The sequence below is a fragment of the Neophocaena asiaeorientalis genome, unplaced genomic scaffold (genome assembly GCF_003031525.2).
Source record: "Neophocaena asiaeorientalis asiaeorientalis breed wild unplaced genomic scaffold, Neophocaena_asiaeorientalis_V1.1 scaffold203, whole genome shotgun sequence".
Classification (NCBI taxonomy): Eukaryota; Metazoa; Chordata; class Mammalia; order Artiodactyla; family Phocoenidae; genus Neophocaena; species Neophocaena asiaeorientalis.
Window position 1 is genome coordinate 1,347,595 of NW_020172776.1, and position 19,426 is coordinate 1,367,020.

The 19,426-nt window shown below is 40.9% G+C and overlaps 1 protein-coding gene across 2 annotated transcripts in view; it reads right to left on the reverse strand.

Annotated features, from left to right (window-relative positions):
* The window catches only part of SLC16A10 (solute carrier family 16 member 10), a 133,407-nt gene that overhangs the window by 15,855 nt on the left and 98,126 nt on the right, over positions 1–19,426 (reverse strand). For both annotated transcript variants that reach the window (XR_003002693.1, XM_024740948.1), the window contains exon 4: positions 1,031–1,174. Coding sequence is in view for 1 of the 2 variants with exons in the window: in XM_024740948.1 (XP_024596716.1) it covers positions 1,031–1,174 (144 nt within the window). In the remaining variant the exon portion in view is untranslated. The remainder of the gene's footprint in view (positions 1–1,030; positions 1,175–19,426) is intronic.

Here is a 19,426-nt window from a genome sequence, read left to right on the forward strand (position 1 = left end):
GGAGTGGCTGGGCCCGTGAGCCATGGCCACTGAGCCTGAGCGTCTGGAGCCTGTGCTCCGCAACGGGAGAGGCCACAACAGTGAAAGGCCCGTGTACCACCAAAAAAAAATAATAATAATACAACTCATGTCATGTCACTCCCTTGCTTAAAATCCTTAATGGCTCCTAGTAGATTTCAGGATAGAGTTCAGCCTCTTCTGTGCTCGTAAAGGCCGTTCCCAACTGGACTCCTGCCTATCCCTCAGCCAATCAATCTACTATTCTCTCTTTAGTCCATTCAAACATCGTTTCCCAGACCTAACATCTCTTTGCCCATGTGGCTTCCTCTGCTTGCAACAAACACCCTTTTCTGTCTTCCTTATCTATTTAACTATTACTCACCTCTTAACACTCCACCAGCCCAGGAAGCCTGCTCAAACCTCCTCTAGTGATTTAGATGCTTTGTGCCTATGTTTCTATGGCACCCATCTAGCATACCATTATTCCACTGTGCTGCAGCACTGCTTTATCTTTCTTCCCAGGAGACCATTAACTACTGAGCACACAGACCATATTTCATCTGTACCGTTTAGCACAGTGTCTGGCACGGAGGAGTCACTTAAATACTTGTCAAATAAGTGTCGACGTGATCTTGGAATAGCACACCCCACAATACCCAGGAGGCGATCTGCAGTAAAGAAACTCAGAAGACACGCACACCCCTGAATTTCACAGGGTATTGCAAAAGGCACGTGACTATGAGAACTATGCCAAAAATAAATCATTCTTAGAAAAAACAATGGGCAAACACCATTTTGGTTCGGTGGAGTTTCATGACAAGACAAAGATTGTTGTTTGTTCGCCAATTTCTCATGTTGAAAACCCAAAACTCGTAACTGATTTTGCCCTTGAAAAACTGCTTGTAAAAGTTAGGTTCTAGAAAATATTTCTCATTTTTACAGAAGAATTTAAGCAAATAAGTACATATAATGAGCCATTAGGTGGTAAGGATAACTTTGCTGGAGGAAAAAAGGCTTATTAAGAAAGTACCTGTAGATAAACTTTCTTCACACCCGGCACATAATCTGCGATCCGGCCGAAGAGCAGCCGTCCAACTCCTGAAGTGACGCCAATGCACATGAGAACCACCTCCTTATTTTTCTCATCTTGAAACCTTTCATTCACATGTTTCATCTGTAGACCAAAGAGAAAGAAGCCACACTGAATATGGTAGGAAAACTGGACAAGTTTTGAAGCTTTGTACAAATGCCTTTGTGTCTCTACCATGTTACGGACTCTCATCCCCTTCCAAATTCAAATATTTATAAAATTTGTTCTGTAAAAAAAAAATTTATAAAATTTTTCATGAGAACACATGAAGAAAAGCTAACATGGTTTAGCTTGTTTATAAATAAGAATATTTATAAGGGGGTTTTAAAAAATTTTAATAAAAAGTAACCAGCACACCCTTTATCAGTTACCACTGGGCCATGAGCTAAAGGAAGAGACCTTTGAACACACCGTGCCACCTTGTCCTCACAAGGTCACCCGAGGATCCAGTCATCATCTGCTCCCCTGAAAGGTAGTTTAAGGCTCAATTCTGGAGTTTCATCTCTTCTAGGAGGACCTGAACCAAACTGAAATAAGTTATACTGGAGCTTACAGGATAAAAGCATAAGGTTCTCTGCCTGAGGATTTGCCTATTTGTGTGGCATTAGAACAGATAAAAATAGAGTCAGTTTAACAGAAAGAAGAAAGGCCTGGAGAGAGAATGTTTGCATTTAAGTCCTGGTTCCATTCCTTGCTAGCCTTGTGACCTTGGGTAAGTTGTTAATCTCTAGGGCCTCAGTCTCCTTGTCTGTAAATTGGAGACAGCAACAGCACTTCAAGAGGGTGTTTGTGAGGATTAAGTATCTCTGTAAAGAACTTAGTGCCTGACACACAGTTAATAGTGGTATTAATTGTAGCCTTTTTTTTTTTTAAAGGACCTTTTCCCTCAATTTACAGTCTACTTCGAATAGTGACTGCAAATCTACAACCCAACAATGTTTTAAAAGGAGTGTGACTAGCAGGTGTTATAATGGGTGACAAAACCTGCGGCTCAGCACCCACTGTCTAACACAAGCTTTGCTCCCATGGCCCCTAAGTTCCGCGCTTCCCACCTCTTGCTCAGCGCTTCCACTTTCTCAGTGATCACCTATCTGTGCTCACAGCAAGGAGAAAACGCATGTCTGTACTCCCACTGCTTTCTCTGAAATCACTGAGCTATTATAACAAACAGTTGTTTCAAACAGACTCACTGTCCCCTACACCAAACGCTGGCCTGAATTCTGAAAATCTGCAAAGCAAATTTGCCGGAAAGCGCAATGGCCCAGCTGGTACCCTGCCGCACTCACCCCCTCACAGCCTGCCTCCCTCCGTTTCAGTTACCACCACTACTGCTGGCCCAGCTACCCAGGTTTAGAAACTGGACAACCATCCTAGATTATCCCCTCCCTCCCTTCAGATCCTGCAGTCACCACCCAGTTCTGATGATTTTACCTCCTAAATCTCTCAGACACTATTCCTTTGGTCCATGTGCCCCCCAGTGTTTGAGTCTGGGTTGTCACTCCTCACCTGGACCCCTACAACAGCCTTTAACGTGCTTCATGCTACAGCCCCCAACTCCTGAATCTCTAACCTGCATTCTCTGAGACCACCTGGTTAAGTTCAAAATTAAAAATAACACTGCTCTGCTATGACCCCACAGCCTTCAGGGTAAAGCTCAAACTCCTGGTTTGACTGATAAAGCCTCCCTACTTTGCTGCCGAGCCTCACCATGTCAGCACTGTGCTGTCCAGTACAGTAGGTGCTAGCCACGTGTGGGCTATCCAGCACTTGAAATGTGGTTAGTTTGAACTGAGATGTGCTTTAAGTGTAAAACGCAAAAAAAAAAATTTAGAAAACTTAGTGGAAAAAAAAAACACAAAAATTATCTCAATAATTTTAAAATACTGATTCCATGTTAGAATAATATTTTGGCTATATTGGCTAAATAAAATATATTATGAAACTAATTTCATTTTTTTTTAACTTTTAAAAATGTGGTTACTAGAAAATTTTAAATTACATATGTGGCTTGCATTATATTTCTACTGAACAGTGCTGGTCTAAGAAATTCACTTATGGTCACGAAGATAAAACAGCTATTGATAAAAGTGACATCAAACTGGCTAATTCCTCCAAGTCCTTATCAGAGATGGATTCCAGCTCAATTCTGAAGAAAATGAATAACCTGACCTAAGGCAGGTGAGATAATAATTATGTGTATTCACCAGCTTTATTTGGAATTTGAATCCAGACTCTGATGTATTAATCCACTTTAGGAAACACCCAAAGGATCTAGAATAACTTTTTAAGACATTCTTTAGTATTCAAATAAGACTGAATATGCTAGTCATTCTTTTGATGAAACTAAGAACACGTGCCTGCCAAATTGCTATTATCCTTTATTAGTCGTTTATTTTTTCCCCCTGCTCTACACTTTGTAATCCTTAAAAGAAATAATGAGGTGAAATGTTTTGGGTCTCCTGAAATAAGGTAAATTTGGTAAATTCAAATTACACTTAAGTGGAAACTTACTTCTTCAGCTATAAGGGGCATTATTTCATTGAATTTTATTATTGTTGTCATTGTTTAAGTAAAGCAAGAACTACAGCTTCTAATACCTCCTTCCCCACCCTCAGCCAAAATTTGCAAAATAAAGTTGAGGTTTATTTTGTTTTTGTTTTTTGGATTTCTGTCAGGAAGTAAGGGAATCCGGGTGATTGGAGAATGGAATCGGGGGAGGCTGCATCTCTGGATCTTAGAGAGCCTTTCTTGGTGAGGGAGTAGCACCCAGGAAAGCTGGCGTGTTCTACTTGCAGCCTGGGCCTCCCATGACTGCCACCAACTATTCTACGAATCCCTGCCCATCTCTCTATCCTCTGGAGACTGGCACACATTTTAGTTTAGCAGAATGCATGAACGCTGGGCAAAACTGATTACTTCCCATAAAGAGTCACATGGAAAGGGACATGAAAATGTTGAACAGATGTTTCCGTATTTAACCTAACTTATTTAAACCGATGCAAAGCTTATATTAGAAGCCACTATCTACACAGGGGATAACGCCATTTTGTACGGCAGTGGTTTAAAGTGGACTTTATCCAAATGTGCAAGTGCCTTTAGGGAATTAGTCTTTTGTTTCTATTCTAAACATGTGTTTACTCCAGGGCTGCACACCTTTCAGGGATTACCAGAGCCTTGCTGACTGACAGCTTGAACGCTGCCTGCTCCTGAAACATTTTCCATCATTCAAACAACTTTCGCTAATCACAGAAGCCATTTTTGGATTGTGTGAAACCCTATTTATTGTTTTGTTATCCAAAAATAACCAAGAACTTAAATCCCATAATATCTGCTCATTCTTTATCCACGGGTGAAAGATACACTAGCTCACAGTTTACCCCCTTTCCTCCTAACCATCCCCACTTCAAGTAAATGGTGATTCAGCCTCTCTCTATAGATGACATGTTTCTGACCAGCCAAATGAAGAGAGAAGTTCCTCCCCCCTCACTAGAGCCCAGAGGCAGAGCCATTTTTGAGAGGTCGAGGGCAGCAGCCTAAGAAAGTGACCCTCCTGCTGGATCGGCCTAGCCCTGGCTTCTCCCCTCTCTACCTCTTCCCTACAGAGAGCCTCAGTACCAGACATTTGGAGACATCAGACAGTGCTCTTCCACTGAGATCCCAGACTGAGTCCTCTGGCTGTCAGAGAGTCAACCATGAAGGAAGCTCAGTTTGGGGTGGCCATAGTACAAAACCAGGTCCAATACAGCTGACGTAAGTGCATTAGAAACTCAAGCTTCTCCCTGACAAATGGTTTCACGACAGAAGATGGCCCAACAGAAGGGCATCCCAACTCACTTTACGGAAGCCCCTGAAATCCAGTGATGCTACGCATCTGCAAAACAAGGAGGTCACTGGTCCAAAAGGTCCAATAATTAGGGAATTCCCTGGCGGTCCAGTGGTTAGGACTCGGCACTTTCACTGCCGAGGGCCCGGGTTCAATCCCTGGTCAGGGAACTGAGACCCCACAAGCCACACGGTGCAGCCAAAAAAAAAAAAGTCTAATAATTACTTATAGTTCTGTTTTCTAAGATTGTGTTATTTGGCCATGCCATGATGGTCATTAGCCTTACTGTCCTTCCACACACACAACTTTTTAAGGGGATGGGTGGTTTTTGTTTAATATCTTTTATGTAACTTATTACATAAAAACATGATAAAACTTTGGCATATACAATTTAAACTATACATCTTTGGGGGTGTATAGTAGTTAAGAAAGAAGGGAGGGCTTCTCTGGTGGCGCAGTGGTTGACAGTCCGCCTGCCGATGCAGGGGACCCGGGTTTGTGCCCCGGTCCAGGCCCCATAGAGCACTGCAGGCTATGGGACTAATGAAACTACAACTGCCTTTGCAGGACTGAGGAAAAACAAAACAAAATGACAATATTTATCATCCACTGTTGTTGCAGTTACTACGCCCTTTGGGAGATTAACAGATTCCAGACAGCAGTCATCATCTGTCCTTGTCTGTGAGCATTTGATTCCCTGATCCTCTGCCCTCCTCTTCAGATCCATACCATCAAGCTGAAAAGAAGGTGGGCAACAGGTAGTCACGTGCACTCCTTCTGTGTCTGAGAATAAACTCTTGGCGAGGACAGGGGACCTGTATCATTTACATTTACGCGGTACATTCAAAAATGGGATAGTAAATGCTACACAGTATTTTCAGGGGTTGTGGAATTCAGAATGATTTCTGCAGCTTCCTACTTCCCAACAGAGATGCTGCATTCAGAGTACTTCTCACTTGCTGTTCACTCCTGAGATTAGCAGTTTCAGCTTGTTGCCTCTCATTTGCATGAAGTTTCAGCTTGTTACCTCTCATTTGTATGCAGTTTTTCTAAGAATATATCCTTTCAACATCTGAAAAGCTACTCCGTAACTCTAAAAGACCATTCTACTTAAATATACTTTTTGAAAGGTAAACACAAAGAAAAGAGCCTGGTCCCTTTAAAAATTAGATGTACATTTGAAAGGCAGTAGAGGGCCTGCTAGAGTGGTTAATGGATAATCTCAGATTTTGCTGCAAATCAAAACTTTATATTACCCTTTGACTTCAAAGAAAGATGAACAGAAATCTTTTGAATGGAACGAGGGTTTGGTTTGGTTTTTTTCTTTCTTTTTTAAACAACTGTGTTTTCTCTATCTCTGTTTTTGCTAAGAAAAGGAAGAAAGGGCATTCATTCCCTGAGGAAGTTTTACATGGGTAGTGTACACCAGCAAGCCCAGTGAGGTGACTAAAGATAGCAGGGAACTAAGTCCATAGATATGGGTACATAAAATTAAGCCCTTTATATCATATAATACTGAAATCGGACTCTATAGCCATAAGACAGTCATTGATTAGGTCAGCCTCAAAACATCATTTTAACTTGTTAAATTTGATAAACTGCTTTGAAATAAAACAGCTCCAAGATGTACTTGAAGTGAAAACGCAGAATTTCCTTGCCTGCCAACATTTTTAAGGACTAACATCTTAGGCAGCCCACTGTCTCTATACTAGTAAGATATCTGACATGACTAAACCCGTGGTGCGGGTACCGCCTGCCTGCTCAGCAGCTGACCCAGTGGAGGGCAGACCTTTGGCCTGGCAGGACTCTAGGAGGCATGGGTAGTTGGTTCTGTTTGTTTTTTTAAACGGCCAGTCTTTCCATTTCATTAAGATGGGTTTCCATAGTGCAAGTATTCACACATGGCGCTGTTAAGACAGATAAATGTCAGGACTGAGAAAAAAAGAGGGAAGAGTTTCCAGGAAAATTATTTAACAGCCACCAAGGGGTAGAAAAAGAGTTCGGAAGGAAGATAGCTAATGGTTTGGAAAACCTTGGTCTGATTTTGAAAACATTTTCTAACTCTAAAAATTCTTTAAACCCTTCATTTTTCTTTTTGTTTTTTTGAAAAATAATTTTCCTTAGATTAAAAAAGAAAAGTCCATCCTTAACATAGCATTATTTAGATCAGATCAAGATTTGGCAACATGTTCTAGAGGAAGTGTCTGTCAAAACCAATTTGGATTCAGATACCAGTTCAAATAATCCTGAATTACAGAAGTTAAGATGAACTTCATCTTAAAATAAAAAATAAGTCACTAGGATTTTTAGGTAACTTGAAATTATTTAGTGACCCTGACAATAATTTCTGTGTCAGATATTTCTCAAATTATCAAAAATTATTCTAGTCCTTCCAGAACAATGAAAGATGTTTAATCCATTTTTTAAAAAACTTTTATTCATTCCACCTAAATTCAAATATGATTCTGAAGAGTTTCTTTCTTGAAGTCTCATTCTTGGCACACCAGGGTCACCACTCTCTCAGACCCTTGGTTCCTGGATAGTTGGGATGAACACAATGGACTGTGAATTGTTAAGACAGTGCCCATCTGTGAAGGAGGTAGACTGTCTCTACTCTGGTCAAGATGGCTCGGGAGGCCTCAGCCATGGTCCACTGCATGACCGCCTGACTAACGCTTTAGTAGAGTACTTTGAAGATACACGGTGATAGAAAGGTCTCCGAAGATGTGGACTCCTGGTTGTGATTAATGCTCTTCTGAGGCATCATGTGTTTCTATGTTTGTATTTGTTTAAAAAAAGGTGGGGGCGGATATGCTCTTTTAAACTTACTCCTGGATTTATCTGGTGATAAAATCACCTATCAGCTAAATGTACATGCAAATAGATAGGTGTGGGTTATGGAGTCTGCAGTCATTAGTTGAATTGCATGAATTTGGAAAAGTAGTCCAAATTGAACAAATATACCCAACAAAAGGCTAGTTCAATAAGGTTAAATTTTAGAAGTTTAAGATAGACTTCATCTTAAAATAGAAAGGGATAATTTCAGAAAGTATTACTTAAATCACTAGGATTCCTGGGTAATTTTATAACTTTACTTAATGACCCTGGCTATAATGCTAATAAGCCAGATATTTTGTAAATTATCATAATTGGTTCTATTTCTTCTTGAACACAGAAAGATGTGTAGACTGTTGTTTTACTGAAATTTTAATTTGTTTAAGGTAGATCTAATTTTTGAGAGAAATTAGAGCACTATTAGTTCTAATTCAGCTTAATTTTGCCCTTAATTCTAAAGTGAAAAAAGATTGATCCTTCCATGAAAATTCTACCTTCTTCTACCCTCTCCTCACTAAGATTCCCTCAGACTAGTGGTGCTGGCTAGAGAACCCTTTTACCAAAAGCCATCTGGCCTCCTTTCTCCTCTAGTCTTCGTAAGGCACACCATAGCGAGTGTCTTTTCTATTAATTCTAAGAGTTATCTAATTGCCAACTCTCTCCCTAGTATCACATAAAATTCAAAAAAAATTTTATCTGAATGAAGATTAAAAATTGTTAGGATTAGGGAATTCCCTGGCAGTCCACTGGTTAGGACTCCGAGCTTCCACTGCAGGAGGCATGGGTTCGATCCCCGGTTGGGGAACTAATATCCCGCATGCTGCAGGGGCGTCCAAAAAGAAAAAAGCAATTGTTAGGATTAGGCCCAGAAAAGTTTTCCTTCCACTGCTGTCGCTTTCTCATACTTCTGAGATTGTCTACCCCGATTTTTTACCCTTTTCTTAAGAATAAGACTATTTCAGAGTTTGGGGGTGTTGGTGATTAACATTATTTTAAACATGTTCAGTTCTGTCTTGTGATTTTAGTGTTCAGGAAGAAAAGGACCACACCCCTTTAGGACAGATAAGGAAGTACAAAGCCTGAGCGGTCTGGATTAAGGCAGCTGGCACGGCAAAGAGAAAACTTTTGTGGACTGAGAGTTGGAAGGCCTAGGCATAGGAGGAAGAAAAAAGTCTTTGGAGTCAAATTATGAGCTCTACTCCTTACTGAGTCTAAGATCTTGGGCATCAGTTTCTTAGTTTCAAACCAATACTGCACACTGGTTCACAAAAGTGGCAGTACCACTCTCTTGGGGCTGTTTCGGAAATCTGTGGAGGCTATTTTTATCTTTCTGATATAGTTGTGTCCAAGCATTACCTTTTTTCCAATTATTGTTTTTTATTTTAACAACATTTATATCACATAACATTTACCATTTAAACCAGTTTTGAGTGTGTATAGTCATTGGCATTAAGTATTCACCTTCTTGTGCAAACATCACCACCATCCATCTCCAGAACTTTTTCATTTTCTCAAACTGAAACTCTGTACCCATTAAATAATAACCCCCATTTTCCCCCCTTCTCCAAGTCCCTGGCAGCCCCTATTCTACTTTCGTCTCTATGAATTCGACTCCTCTAGGTATCTCATCTCGGTGGAATAATAGACTTTGTATCTGGCTTATTTCATTTAGCATAATGTCTTCAAGGTTCCTCTATGTTGTCACATATATCCCAAGCATTACCTTTATTTTATTCAAGAATTACTTTTTATTTCTCCTTGTATTACAAGTGGGGCATTACTGATTTTTTTTTAAATTATGTATATAGGTAGGTTTCATGACCTAGGAATTTTGTTTCAGGAGAGAAAAGGAGGCACTGGGTCTGACACACTGCTCTAGATGTGTGACAGGGTGGCTGTGAAGGTGAACGTGATACAGAACTTAGAAAGCCCCTCACAAGGAAGAGGTAGGACAGGAACCCTAGGACTGGGCAACCCCTACTCCAGGATCCAGGGCAGCCCCGAGAGCTGAAGAACAGGAGACACTGGCAGGGAATCGTGAGAAGTCCCTGAGACAGCTCCCGAGGAGAAAGAAACATAAAAGGAAAAAATGTATTCACAGAAGCAGATACAGTTAAGTAGGAATAGGGATACCGGATGTACGTTGAGGCTATTATAATGCTTCGTAAATTAAATAATCAACATATGGCAACATTTTAAACTGCACAGATGGGTACATGGGTCAAGAGCGTGGGTCATCTGTTAGGCTACTTATTGGGCTGTGGTCACCTAGGCATCCCATTCTCCTGGAAGCAGCTTGGAAGATGGTACAAGGCCTAAGAGGTGTTGTTTCACCTCAGCAGGGCTGACTATGTACCTTGAGCCACCCATTTCCGTATCTTTAAATTACTCCACATTGACACTAGTCTAGATAAGCATACTTTTACTTCTATTATTTAACCTTTAAACCACACCCTGTCACTAACTATTTGTATGTGGCCAGAGAAAGTCTCAAAAGCAACTAACTCCTTTCCCTATAAAATGGAGATAAAACTGTTCTCACCTCCAGGGGTTGTATATTGAGGATCAAAGAAAAAAGAATTTGAAGAACATAAAGTATTATTAGAATGAAAAGTAGTCACGAGTAGGGAAATTAGTAGACATCATATTCCAGCAATTCAACCAACCTATAGCTCAGCCTCAAACTGGTCAAAAAGTATTTGTGTGCCAGGCACATGCTCGGTGCTGGGGATGGAGCAATGGAAAGGAGGCTCTGTCCCTACCCTTGTCTGACCTACCTTACCTGGTTCTTCTTTATCATCTCCTGAGGTGTTAGGACACTCCCCACACAAAACTCCCCAATGTATTTTGTAGATAAATCCACAGTTTTCACCAGCCTTTCCCATACTTACATTGAATACATTATACAGGATAAGGGCCTAACAAAAATATGCTACTGCTGCTTTTCAACTTAAGTTAAAATTAGATATTCTTAAATGTTTGTGGATTTCGTTCTCCCTCCAAATTTTAAATCTTTTAGCAGTTTGGGGCCTACATTCTAGGGATAATTTTCATGCCTGAATAAACCATGCATCACTTCTAAAAACTATTGTTGAATTATTTGTAAATACTTATTTTTGGCTAAATAAATACCATTTGGAACACATGACAAACTTACTCTACCTTACTAAAAGCAGCAGCTCTGTTTTAGTTTATTTGTAAATAATCAGTTTTCTAGATTTCTTATGTATTAATTACATAATGTCTTCCTATCATGTTCCTATGCTAGTGTATTGCAATTCGAAAGAAAAAAATTCCAAAAAAACCCAAAAACAACCCAGCTAGCTTTTTTTTTGATGAAAATGTTCTGCAGATATTTAACTTTGCCATTAATTAGTCACACACAAGTGGCCAGAGAAGTAAAGATTCTTATTCATCTCAAGTAGGAGAATGCTGGTGAATACTGCCTAAGGCACAAAACTAATAAATGGGCAAATTTTCACTAACCTGAGTAGTCAAATTTCAGCAGATGTTGAGATCTGCAGGGAAATAAATGCAAGGTTAGAAAAGCAAGAAAAGCATAGACACCATTGAAAAAAATCTGAAAAGTGGGGATAAAGTGATGGAGAGAGGATGTCTATTCACTCCTGTAATAATCACATGAGAACTGAGAAACTGTAGTGTATTATCAGAAGTTGTAAGTCGTGAATGAAGAGTCTGGAGAAAATGCAACGCTTGGGTCCTATGCAAGAATTTTAAAATTCTAACATGCAGATTTGAATATATCAGATAAAAATAAGTTGAATAAAAAAATTCATCAACTGTTGGCTGGCCTTAAAGATGGAAACTAGGGAAATTCCATGTCACAGGCTTCCTGAGGGCAATAGGAAGCTGTATCATTTTTGTATCTTCCAAATACCTAACGCTACCCTTCACTGAGAGAAGGCACCTACTGGCACCTCCTCAAAGAGGCTGTCCCTGACTTTACAAACTAAGGTTACGTCCCACCATCACCTTCCATCTCATTTTATTTTCTTCAAAGAAAATATCACTATGTGAAAACTACCTTGTTTATTTATGTGCTTACTTATTTATTGAGCTCCGTGAAAGCAGAGATCACGTCTGTTCTCACCACTGCATCCCCACACCTAGAGGCACCCAACAGGTGCTCAGTGAATATTTGTCAGATATTCACTTGAATGCTTGAATCTGCTCAACCTGAATCTGTACAACTGAGTTGTAATTAGAGGAAGTCACATATGTGTAAGAAAATACAACAGTGACAGAATGGAATAACCCATTCTAATTCTACTCTAATAACATCCCTGCCACTGACTGTGCAACTCTGAGCAAAATACAACCTCTCTGATGGTCAAGGTTCTTATCTATTAGTGGGAGAAACCAGTATTAGCACTGCTTTCCTCATAAAAGGCTGCTGTGAGAGTTGAATCAGAAAATATATGTGTGAAGGAAATACCTTTATATTCTTTCTGGAAGTTCATTGGGGTGGGAATGAATGAATGAAATGAAAATAAGTGAACAAACAAAACATTTCCAGACCACATAATAGGGAAAAAATGTAGGAGTTGTGCATGTGTATATAATCAGCACACAGGGAATCTCAATGGTTACTTCTGATATTTAAATTAATACACTATACAAAGAAATATTCTTGTGTCAAAGAAATTTTATAAGCCTATTTTTGAATGAAAAATAGAAGAAAAATTACTTAAATTAGAAAATCTTGGTGAAAAAGCAATGTGATTACTTTTTATTCTGCAAACTACCATAGCATTCTGCATAGCTAATAAGTGTTAAAGTAACAATAATCAGAATAATAAACCAAATCAAGAACAAAAAGAAGGAAGGGAGGGAGGGAGGAAATAATGAAACTTTAGCCCCTAGTACTTAGCCTCTAGTGTTTAGTGTCCAGGCTAAAAACAAAATTAAAACGTCAACTCTGCCTCTTTTATTTGGTTGCAGTGCCAAGAAGACTGAGACAGGGCAACTCTTCAGATTATGCAGCTCCATTGGAAATCATTTTTAAAATGTTTCCAAAACTCTGCAATCATCATCCCAGGGCTTGAGGATATGTAATGGGCACCAAGGCTCTTCTGCCAGAACCTTACAATGAACAGAGATAAACACAACCGGAGAGGTCAGCTCAGCAGCCCAGTCCTGGCCCAATATACAGTAACCTTTGGTTTACAAGGATTCTGCTATGAATCCTACATTCTCAGGGCTCTGCCACACAATAACCATAACCCTGAGCTCTAAATATATCCATGAAAGAAAGACGACAAAGCCAGTACAACTGTTACTGGCAGCTTTGAAGAACTAGACTGTGTCAAAATGGGGAAGCAACCTCCCGATTGGGAAATGAACCCTATAAATTGACTAGAGTTATGTAAGGTGAGACAACTTCACTCCTCTAATGATTCAGTTTCTACTACATACACATTTACACTTTAGGCTACGATAAGCTTCCATTCATTTTCCACGGATATTCTTGCATGTTACACCAGGTTCTGCCACTTTTATAACTATGTGACATTTGGCAAGCAACTTAACCTTTCTGTGTCTTAGTCCCTCTACCAGACTTAAAAAAAAGAAAAGTGCAATTAAGTGACCCGTACAATCCCTTCAACGCCTAAATTACTGTCCTTTTTTTTGCAGGCATTTAAATATCTTACTTCAAAGCCACACTCTTAAGAAGACCAGGTTCAAGCCCCAGCTGCACCAGGCACTGGCCTTTCAACCCTAAGCAAGTTGTCTTAACAACCCCAAGTCCGGTTCCTTTCCTGCAGAATGGAAACCGCTCCTGCCCATCTCATAGGGTGGCCCTGAGGCTCCAGTGAGAGAGAATATTTGTGGGAGCTTCTTATAAACTAAATGTTAATTAAACATGTGGGAAATAAAAAATACTGTATGTGCTTAAAAGAAACTTATGATTTAAAACAAACCCTTGCATGGCTGTGAGGACTGGGCACATAGAATCTTAAACCGTGCTCTGAAGACTGAATGCTACAGTTGTTCTGGTCATGTTACTCTGAGAATAAATCAGTTGAATTTGACATGGATGCAGACACAGCTGGATTACATAACTGCGCACCAGTTGTCCATGTTTGCAATTTTGCCTCCAAATGGTAGGCACTACCTACCATTAAATGAGCTTTTCTCCAATTTGTTACAAGGGAATATAAACTTTCTGATTACAAGTGAGCTGCCAACAAGTAGAGGGGTGAAAAAAACTAGATACAGATAATGGGGCTAGAAAGTGGGGAAAATGGAAAGTGGCAGGGCATCTGGGAGCTAATACATAAGAGATGTGCAGCCCTCAAACTTCCTTTGGATCTCAAGACTCTTCCCTACAGCATGAATACATAAAGTGGCCTTTTCTCCTGGTGCTCTGTAATCCTTGGAGTTAGTGTCTGTGAGGGCTTTTCCAAAGAGGTGTGTCAGAACTTAGAGATAAGGTTAAACTAGCAGAAATATACTCTCAATGGATCAGACAATTCTTTCCCCTCACCAGAGCCACCTGGTAAATGTGGGGTAAAAGTCAATGTCCAGGTATAGCCTCACAAAGGAACATTCTTCAAATTAAGATTTCTATTTCTATTAATCCTCTATCATAACAATTTATTTTCTAGTTGATATAAAAATCATGATAGAACCCTTATCAGCTAAATTTAGGTTCCTCAAACTTGCACAAACTTTAATTTGATATTAATACAATGAGTTGAGGGATAAGCAAATATCCATACTACAGTTAAATTCTGAGATTATTCAAAAGTATATTATATTTTAACAAATAAAACATGAGACAGTTAAAAACAAAAGACCGGGGCTTCCCTGGTGGCGCAGTGGTTGAGGATCTGCCTGCCAATGCAGGGGACACGGGTTTGAGCCCTGGTCCAGGAAGATCCCACATGCCGCGGAGTGGCTGGGCCCGGAGCCACAACTACTGAGCCTGTGCGTTTGGAGCCTGTGCTCCACAACAAGAGAGGCCGCGATAGTGAGAGGCCTGCGCACTGCGATGAAGAGTCGCCCCCGCTTGCCACAACTAGAGAAAGCCCTCGCACAGAAATGAAGACCCAACACAGCCAAAAATAAAAATTAATTAATTAAAAAAACCCAAAACACCTGGTGAATTTTACACATTAACAAGACAGAAGGACAGAGAACGAACTAGTGGTTACCAGTGGGGAGAGGATGGGGGAGGGGCAAAATAGAGGGTAGGACATGAAGAGGTGCAAACTATTATGTATAAAATAATTAAGCTACTAGGATATATTGTATAACACAGAGAATATAGCCAATATCTTATAATAACTTTAAATGGAGTATAACCTATAAAAATATTGAATCACTATGCTGTACACCCGAAACTAATATAATATTGTAAATCAACTATACTTCATTTTAAAAAGAAGAAAAACATTACAGATATAGCTGGGGGGAGAAAAAAAAAAGACAGAAGGAACAGCTTTTCCAAGGCTTTTAGGGCCTTCTCAGGACACTTAATGACATCAGTGGCCTCAGAGAGTTATTATATATAACTCTAAAATTCAAGCAATTTGCTTTTTTCCATTTTCCTCTAATAGTACTTATGTTATTAATCAAACATAAGATAGCTCTTGCTATAAATGTATACATTTGTCCACTTTTTCTTCTGCTATGCTTAATGTTTATTATAGGGAACAAAATTGAACATAAAACTATGTATATTCCATGTTCTGCTTGTCACAGGCTGTGAAAAGCAATTCAGTTTTCTCATATTCACAACGTACTAAAGAGCAAAAGAGGAGATGTGGGGTCTGGAAGAAAGGTTAGGTGGTATCCCATCATCCCCATTAGCCTGTTTCCTCAGGAGTCCTCTCCATGGCTGCGCAGCATCCTCTGAGTGCCAGGATGGTCCAACCCTGCCTCTGTGCTTCGTTCTGAGAGGATAGAGGGAAACTTGCAAGGCAAAGAAAACTCTGGTCCAGGCCCAGTGTGGCTGACAGGAGGCAGCACTCCACCTCTGAGGTGATCCGATAAAGGAACAGCAGACTATTTTACGAAAAGAACATGAGACTTAGAGTCCAAGATCTATGTTCAAATCCCAGCTCTGAGCAAACTCAGTGAGTGACCTCGACTAAGCATAGCTTAACTTAGCGGAGTTGTTTCCTTAGCTCCAAGTATGTAGTTATTTATTACACTCATCCTCATGATGGTTACCTGAGATTTTGTGGAGATGCTTGGCACATGACAGATTCTTGACAAATGTTACCTGAATCTCCCTCTGAGGAAGCCGCAAAAGAGACGAAAGCATGTCTGCTGTTCCTATTTGCATGGCTCAGCGCCCTGAGCTCTGGCTTGGGATAATATTCCTGCTGTCACTACAACATGGCCAGAGGTGACCTGGCCAGTGAGGTCTAACAGCTACATTCCTGTACTGAGCCATAGAGCATCTGGCATTAACCAAAGCCATAAAATATCTCCCAAGGTACTACATGTCCCATTTATGGGCTTATTTGCCTCAAAATTTCATTTCTAGTTTTAAAACACAACTTGTGGGGACTTCCCTGGTGGCACAGTGGCTAAGAATCTGTCTGCCAATGCAGGGGACACAGGTTTCAGCCCTGGCCTGGGAGGATCCCACATGCCGTGGAGCAACTAAACCCATGCGCCACAACTACTGATCCTGCGCTCTGGAGCCCACGAGCCTCAACTACTGAGCCTGTGTGCCACAACTACTGAAGCCCACATGTCTAGAGACCATGCTCCACGATGAGAGAAGCCACTGCAATGAGAAGGCTGCACACCACAACGAGGAGTAGCCCCTGCTCGCTGCAACTTAGGAAAGCCCATGCACAGCAACGAAGACCCAGTGCAGCCAAAAATAAATAAATAAGATAAATAAATTTTTAAAAAATTTAAAAATAAAATAAAATAAAACACAACTTGTTGGGACTTGCCTGGTGGCACAATGGTTAAGACTCTGTGCTCCCAATGCAGGGGGCCCAGGTTCGATCCCTCATCTGGGAACTAGATCCCATATGCAGGCCACAACTAAGAGCCCACATGCCACAAATAGTTGAGGCCGGCAAGCCGCAACTAAGGAGTCCACGTGCTGCAACTAAAACCCAAAGCAACCAAATAAATATTTTAAAAAAATAAAAACACAACTTGTTTGTTCCCAATTACAGCTGGACTTGGTGTCCACTTAAGTGCCCTGTCAGCAGGCAAATGATGGTGCCTTCAATCATAGTCTCAGAAAAGTGGGATCTTCCCTACCAGATCAGAGTTTCTTTTGAGAACAACTACCATCTGCCACAAAAATGACACACTTATAACTTACGGAGTTTTTTCAAAATGGGCTAATAAACATGTATGTTGCAGATTTCAACACATGAGTCAGTCATCTTCTCTCCGATAGAGAACTATGTGGATCAGAGCTTAAAAACCAAAACTTGACTGCCATATGTTCTGGAGTCAAAGAACACAGGTGCAGCTTTTCAAGGCGAGTAGTGGTGGACAGGATGTGAAAGCAATAAAAACTAAGTCATCATTCTCGTACTGAGGATGGAACACTGCCGCTGAGAAGAGTTGCATCATCGTTGTCATTTTGTAGGCATTTATCAGTCATCCGGCTGACATGGCCCTGTGGTCAGTGCTCTACCAAAACAATGCAGACTTGTGGTCAGGCTCTGGTCCTGCATCCTCATCCTGTTCTCACACACACCACCCAAGGCTCTGCAAGATTTTCAGCTGCTACACCGTAGAGAAGACACCAGTTGTCTAGACTTCCTTGTTAATGGGGATAGCCATTCACTCCTTCCATACACTTATACAAGAGTGACAGAGACACAGAAATTTCTTCCATTTATAAAGTTTCAATTTCAACATGCAGATAAAGCTATGGGTCAAAAGCAAAACACATCAACTCTTTTCCCCATCAACAGATGGCATTAGTGTTACTTAGTCTTAGGTTTGCTAAATTTGAGCTTATTAAGTGTTGAATGGATATGAATACCATCATGTCCTATAGGTATAACATGTGAAACATCATTCTGGTATCAAAGTAGAGAATTTTAAAGATCAAAATGGAGAAAAAATGAATACTGCTTATATGGTGTCACTTTAGACTTATCCATAAGATAGTCATTTGACAAATATTTGAGCACTCACTGTACATTAGGCACCATGGTAGATGCTTGGGTTCATTCACTGAACAAGACAGAGAAAGCCCCTTAGCCTCGTGAAGTTTACATTCTAGCAGAGGTATACACACAGAGAGCAAACAGTAATCATCACAAGTAAAATATGTAACATGTTAGAAGGTATGGGGACTTCCTTGGTGGTCCAGTGGTTAAGAATCCGCCTTCCAATGCAGGGGACGCGGGTTCGATTCCTGGTCAGGGAACTAAGATCCCACATGCCTCGGGGCACGCAGCCCCATGTGCTGCAACTACTGAGCCCATGCACTCTGGAGCCCACACACCGCAACTAGAGAGAAGCCCTCAAGGTGCAACAAAGAGCCCACTAACTGCAAAGAAAGATGCCACAACTAAGACCCTACGCAGCCAAATAAATAAATAAATATAATTCAAAAGAAAAAAAAAGGTATGAAGCGCTATGGAAAAAGAAATAGCAGTGTGAGGGGGTTTGGGAGTATGTGGAGGGGAGAGGGAAGAAGGGGGTTTTAACCAGGTGGTCAGGGTGAGCCTCACTAAAAGCTGAATAGCAAAGAGAGCAGAGTGGCGAGAGCAGAGTGAATGATGGGGACCGGGACTGATGAGATCAGAGATAGGAGGGGACAGACCATGGAGGACCTTGTAGGCCACTATAAGGACATTAGTCTTTACTCTCAGAGCAATGGGGAGCCACCCAAAGATTTTGAGCAGAGTGACTTGTGTGTTGAAAGAACACCTGTGGCTTCTGTGTAGAGAACAGACTACAGGGGGCAGGGAAGTATACATTTTGAAAGGAGAACCGCCAGGATTTCTGGCCTGGATCAGGAGTGTTGTATGAAATAAACAGGAGCCAAGGAGGACTCCAAGGTTTGCGGACTGATGGAACTGCCATCTCCTGGGATAAGGATGGCTGAGGGCAGAGCAGGTTTTGGGGACGGGGGTAAAATCAGGACTTCGGGGCTGGACACGTTAAATCTGAAACATCTAACAATCATCCAAGTGGAGATATTAAGTAGGCAGATGGCTATAAAAGTCTGGTGAAGAACTGAAAAGAGGCCTGAGCTAAATATAAATTTTGAGCCACTGGCATATATATGATGTCTGAACACAGGAAATTAGATGAAACCATCATTTGGAATGAGTAGAGAAAAAGATCAAGGTGTAAGCCCTAGCACTGATATTCAGGGTCAGGGTGAAAAATAAGGAACCAGAAAAGAAACTAAGAAGGAGTGATAGAGAGGTAGGAGGAAAAGAGCACATTATGTTTCTGGAAGCTAATGAAGAAAAACTGGGTAAGGAAGAGCCATAAAAACTTCAATCCTGGGCTTCCCTGGTGGCGCAGTGGTTGAGAGTCCACCTGCCAGTGCAGGGGACATGGGTTTGTGCCCCGGTCTGGGAAGATCCCACATGCCACGGAGCGGCTGGGCCCATGAGCCATAGCCGCTGAGCCTGCGCATCCGGAGCCTGTGCTCCGCAACGGGAAAGACCACAACAGTGAGAGGCCTGCGTACTGCAAAAAAA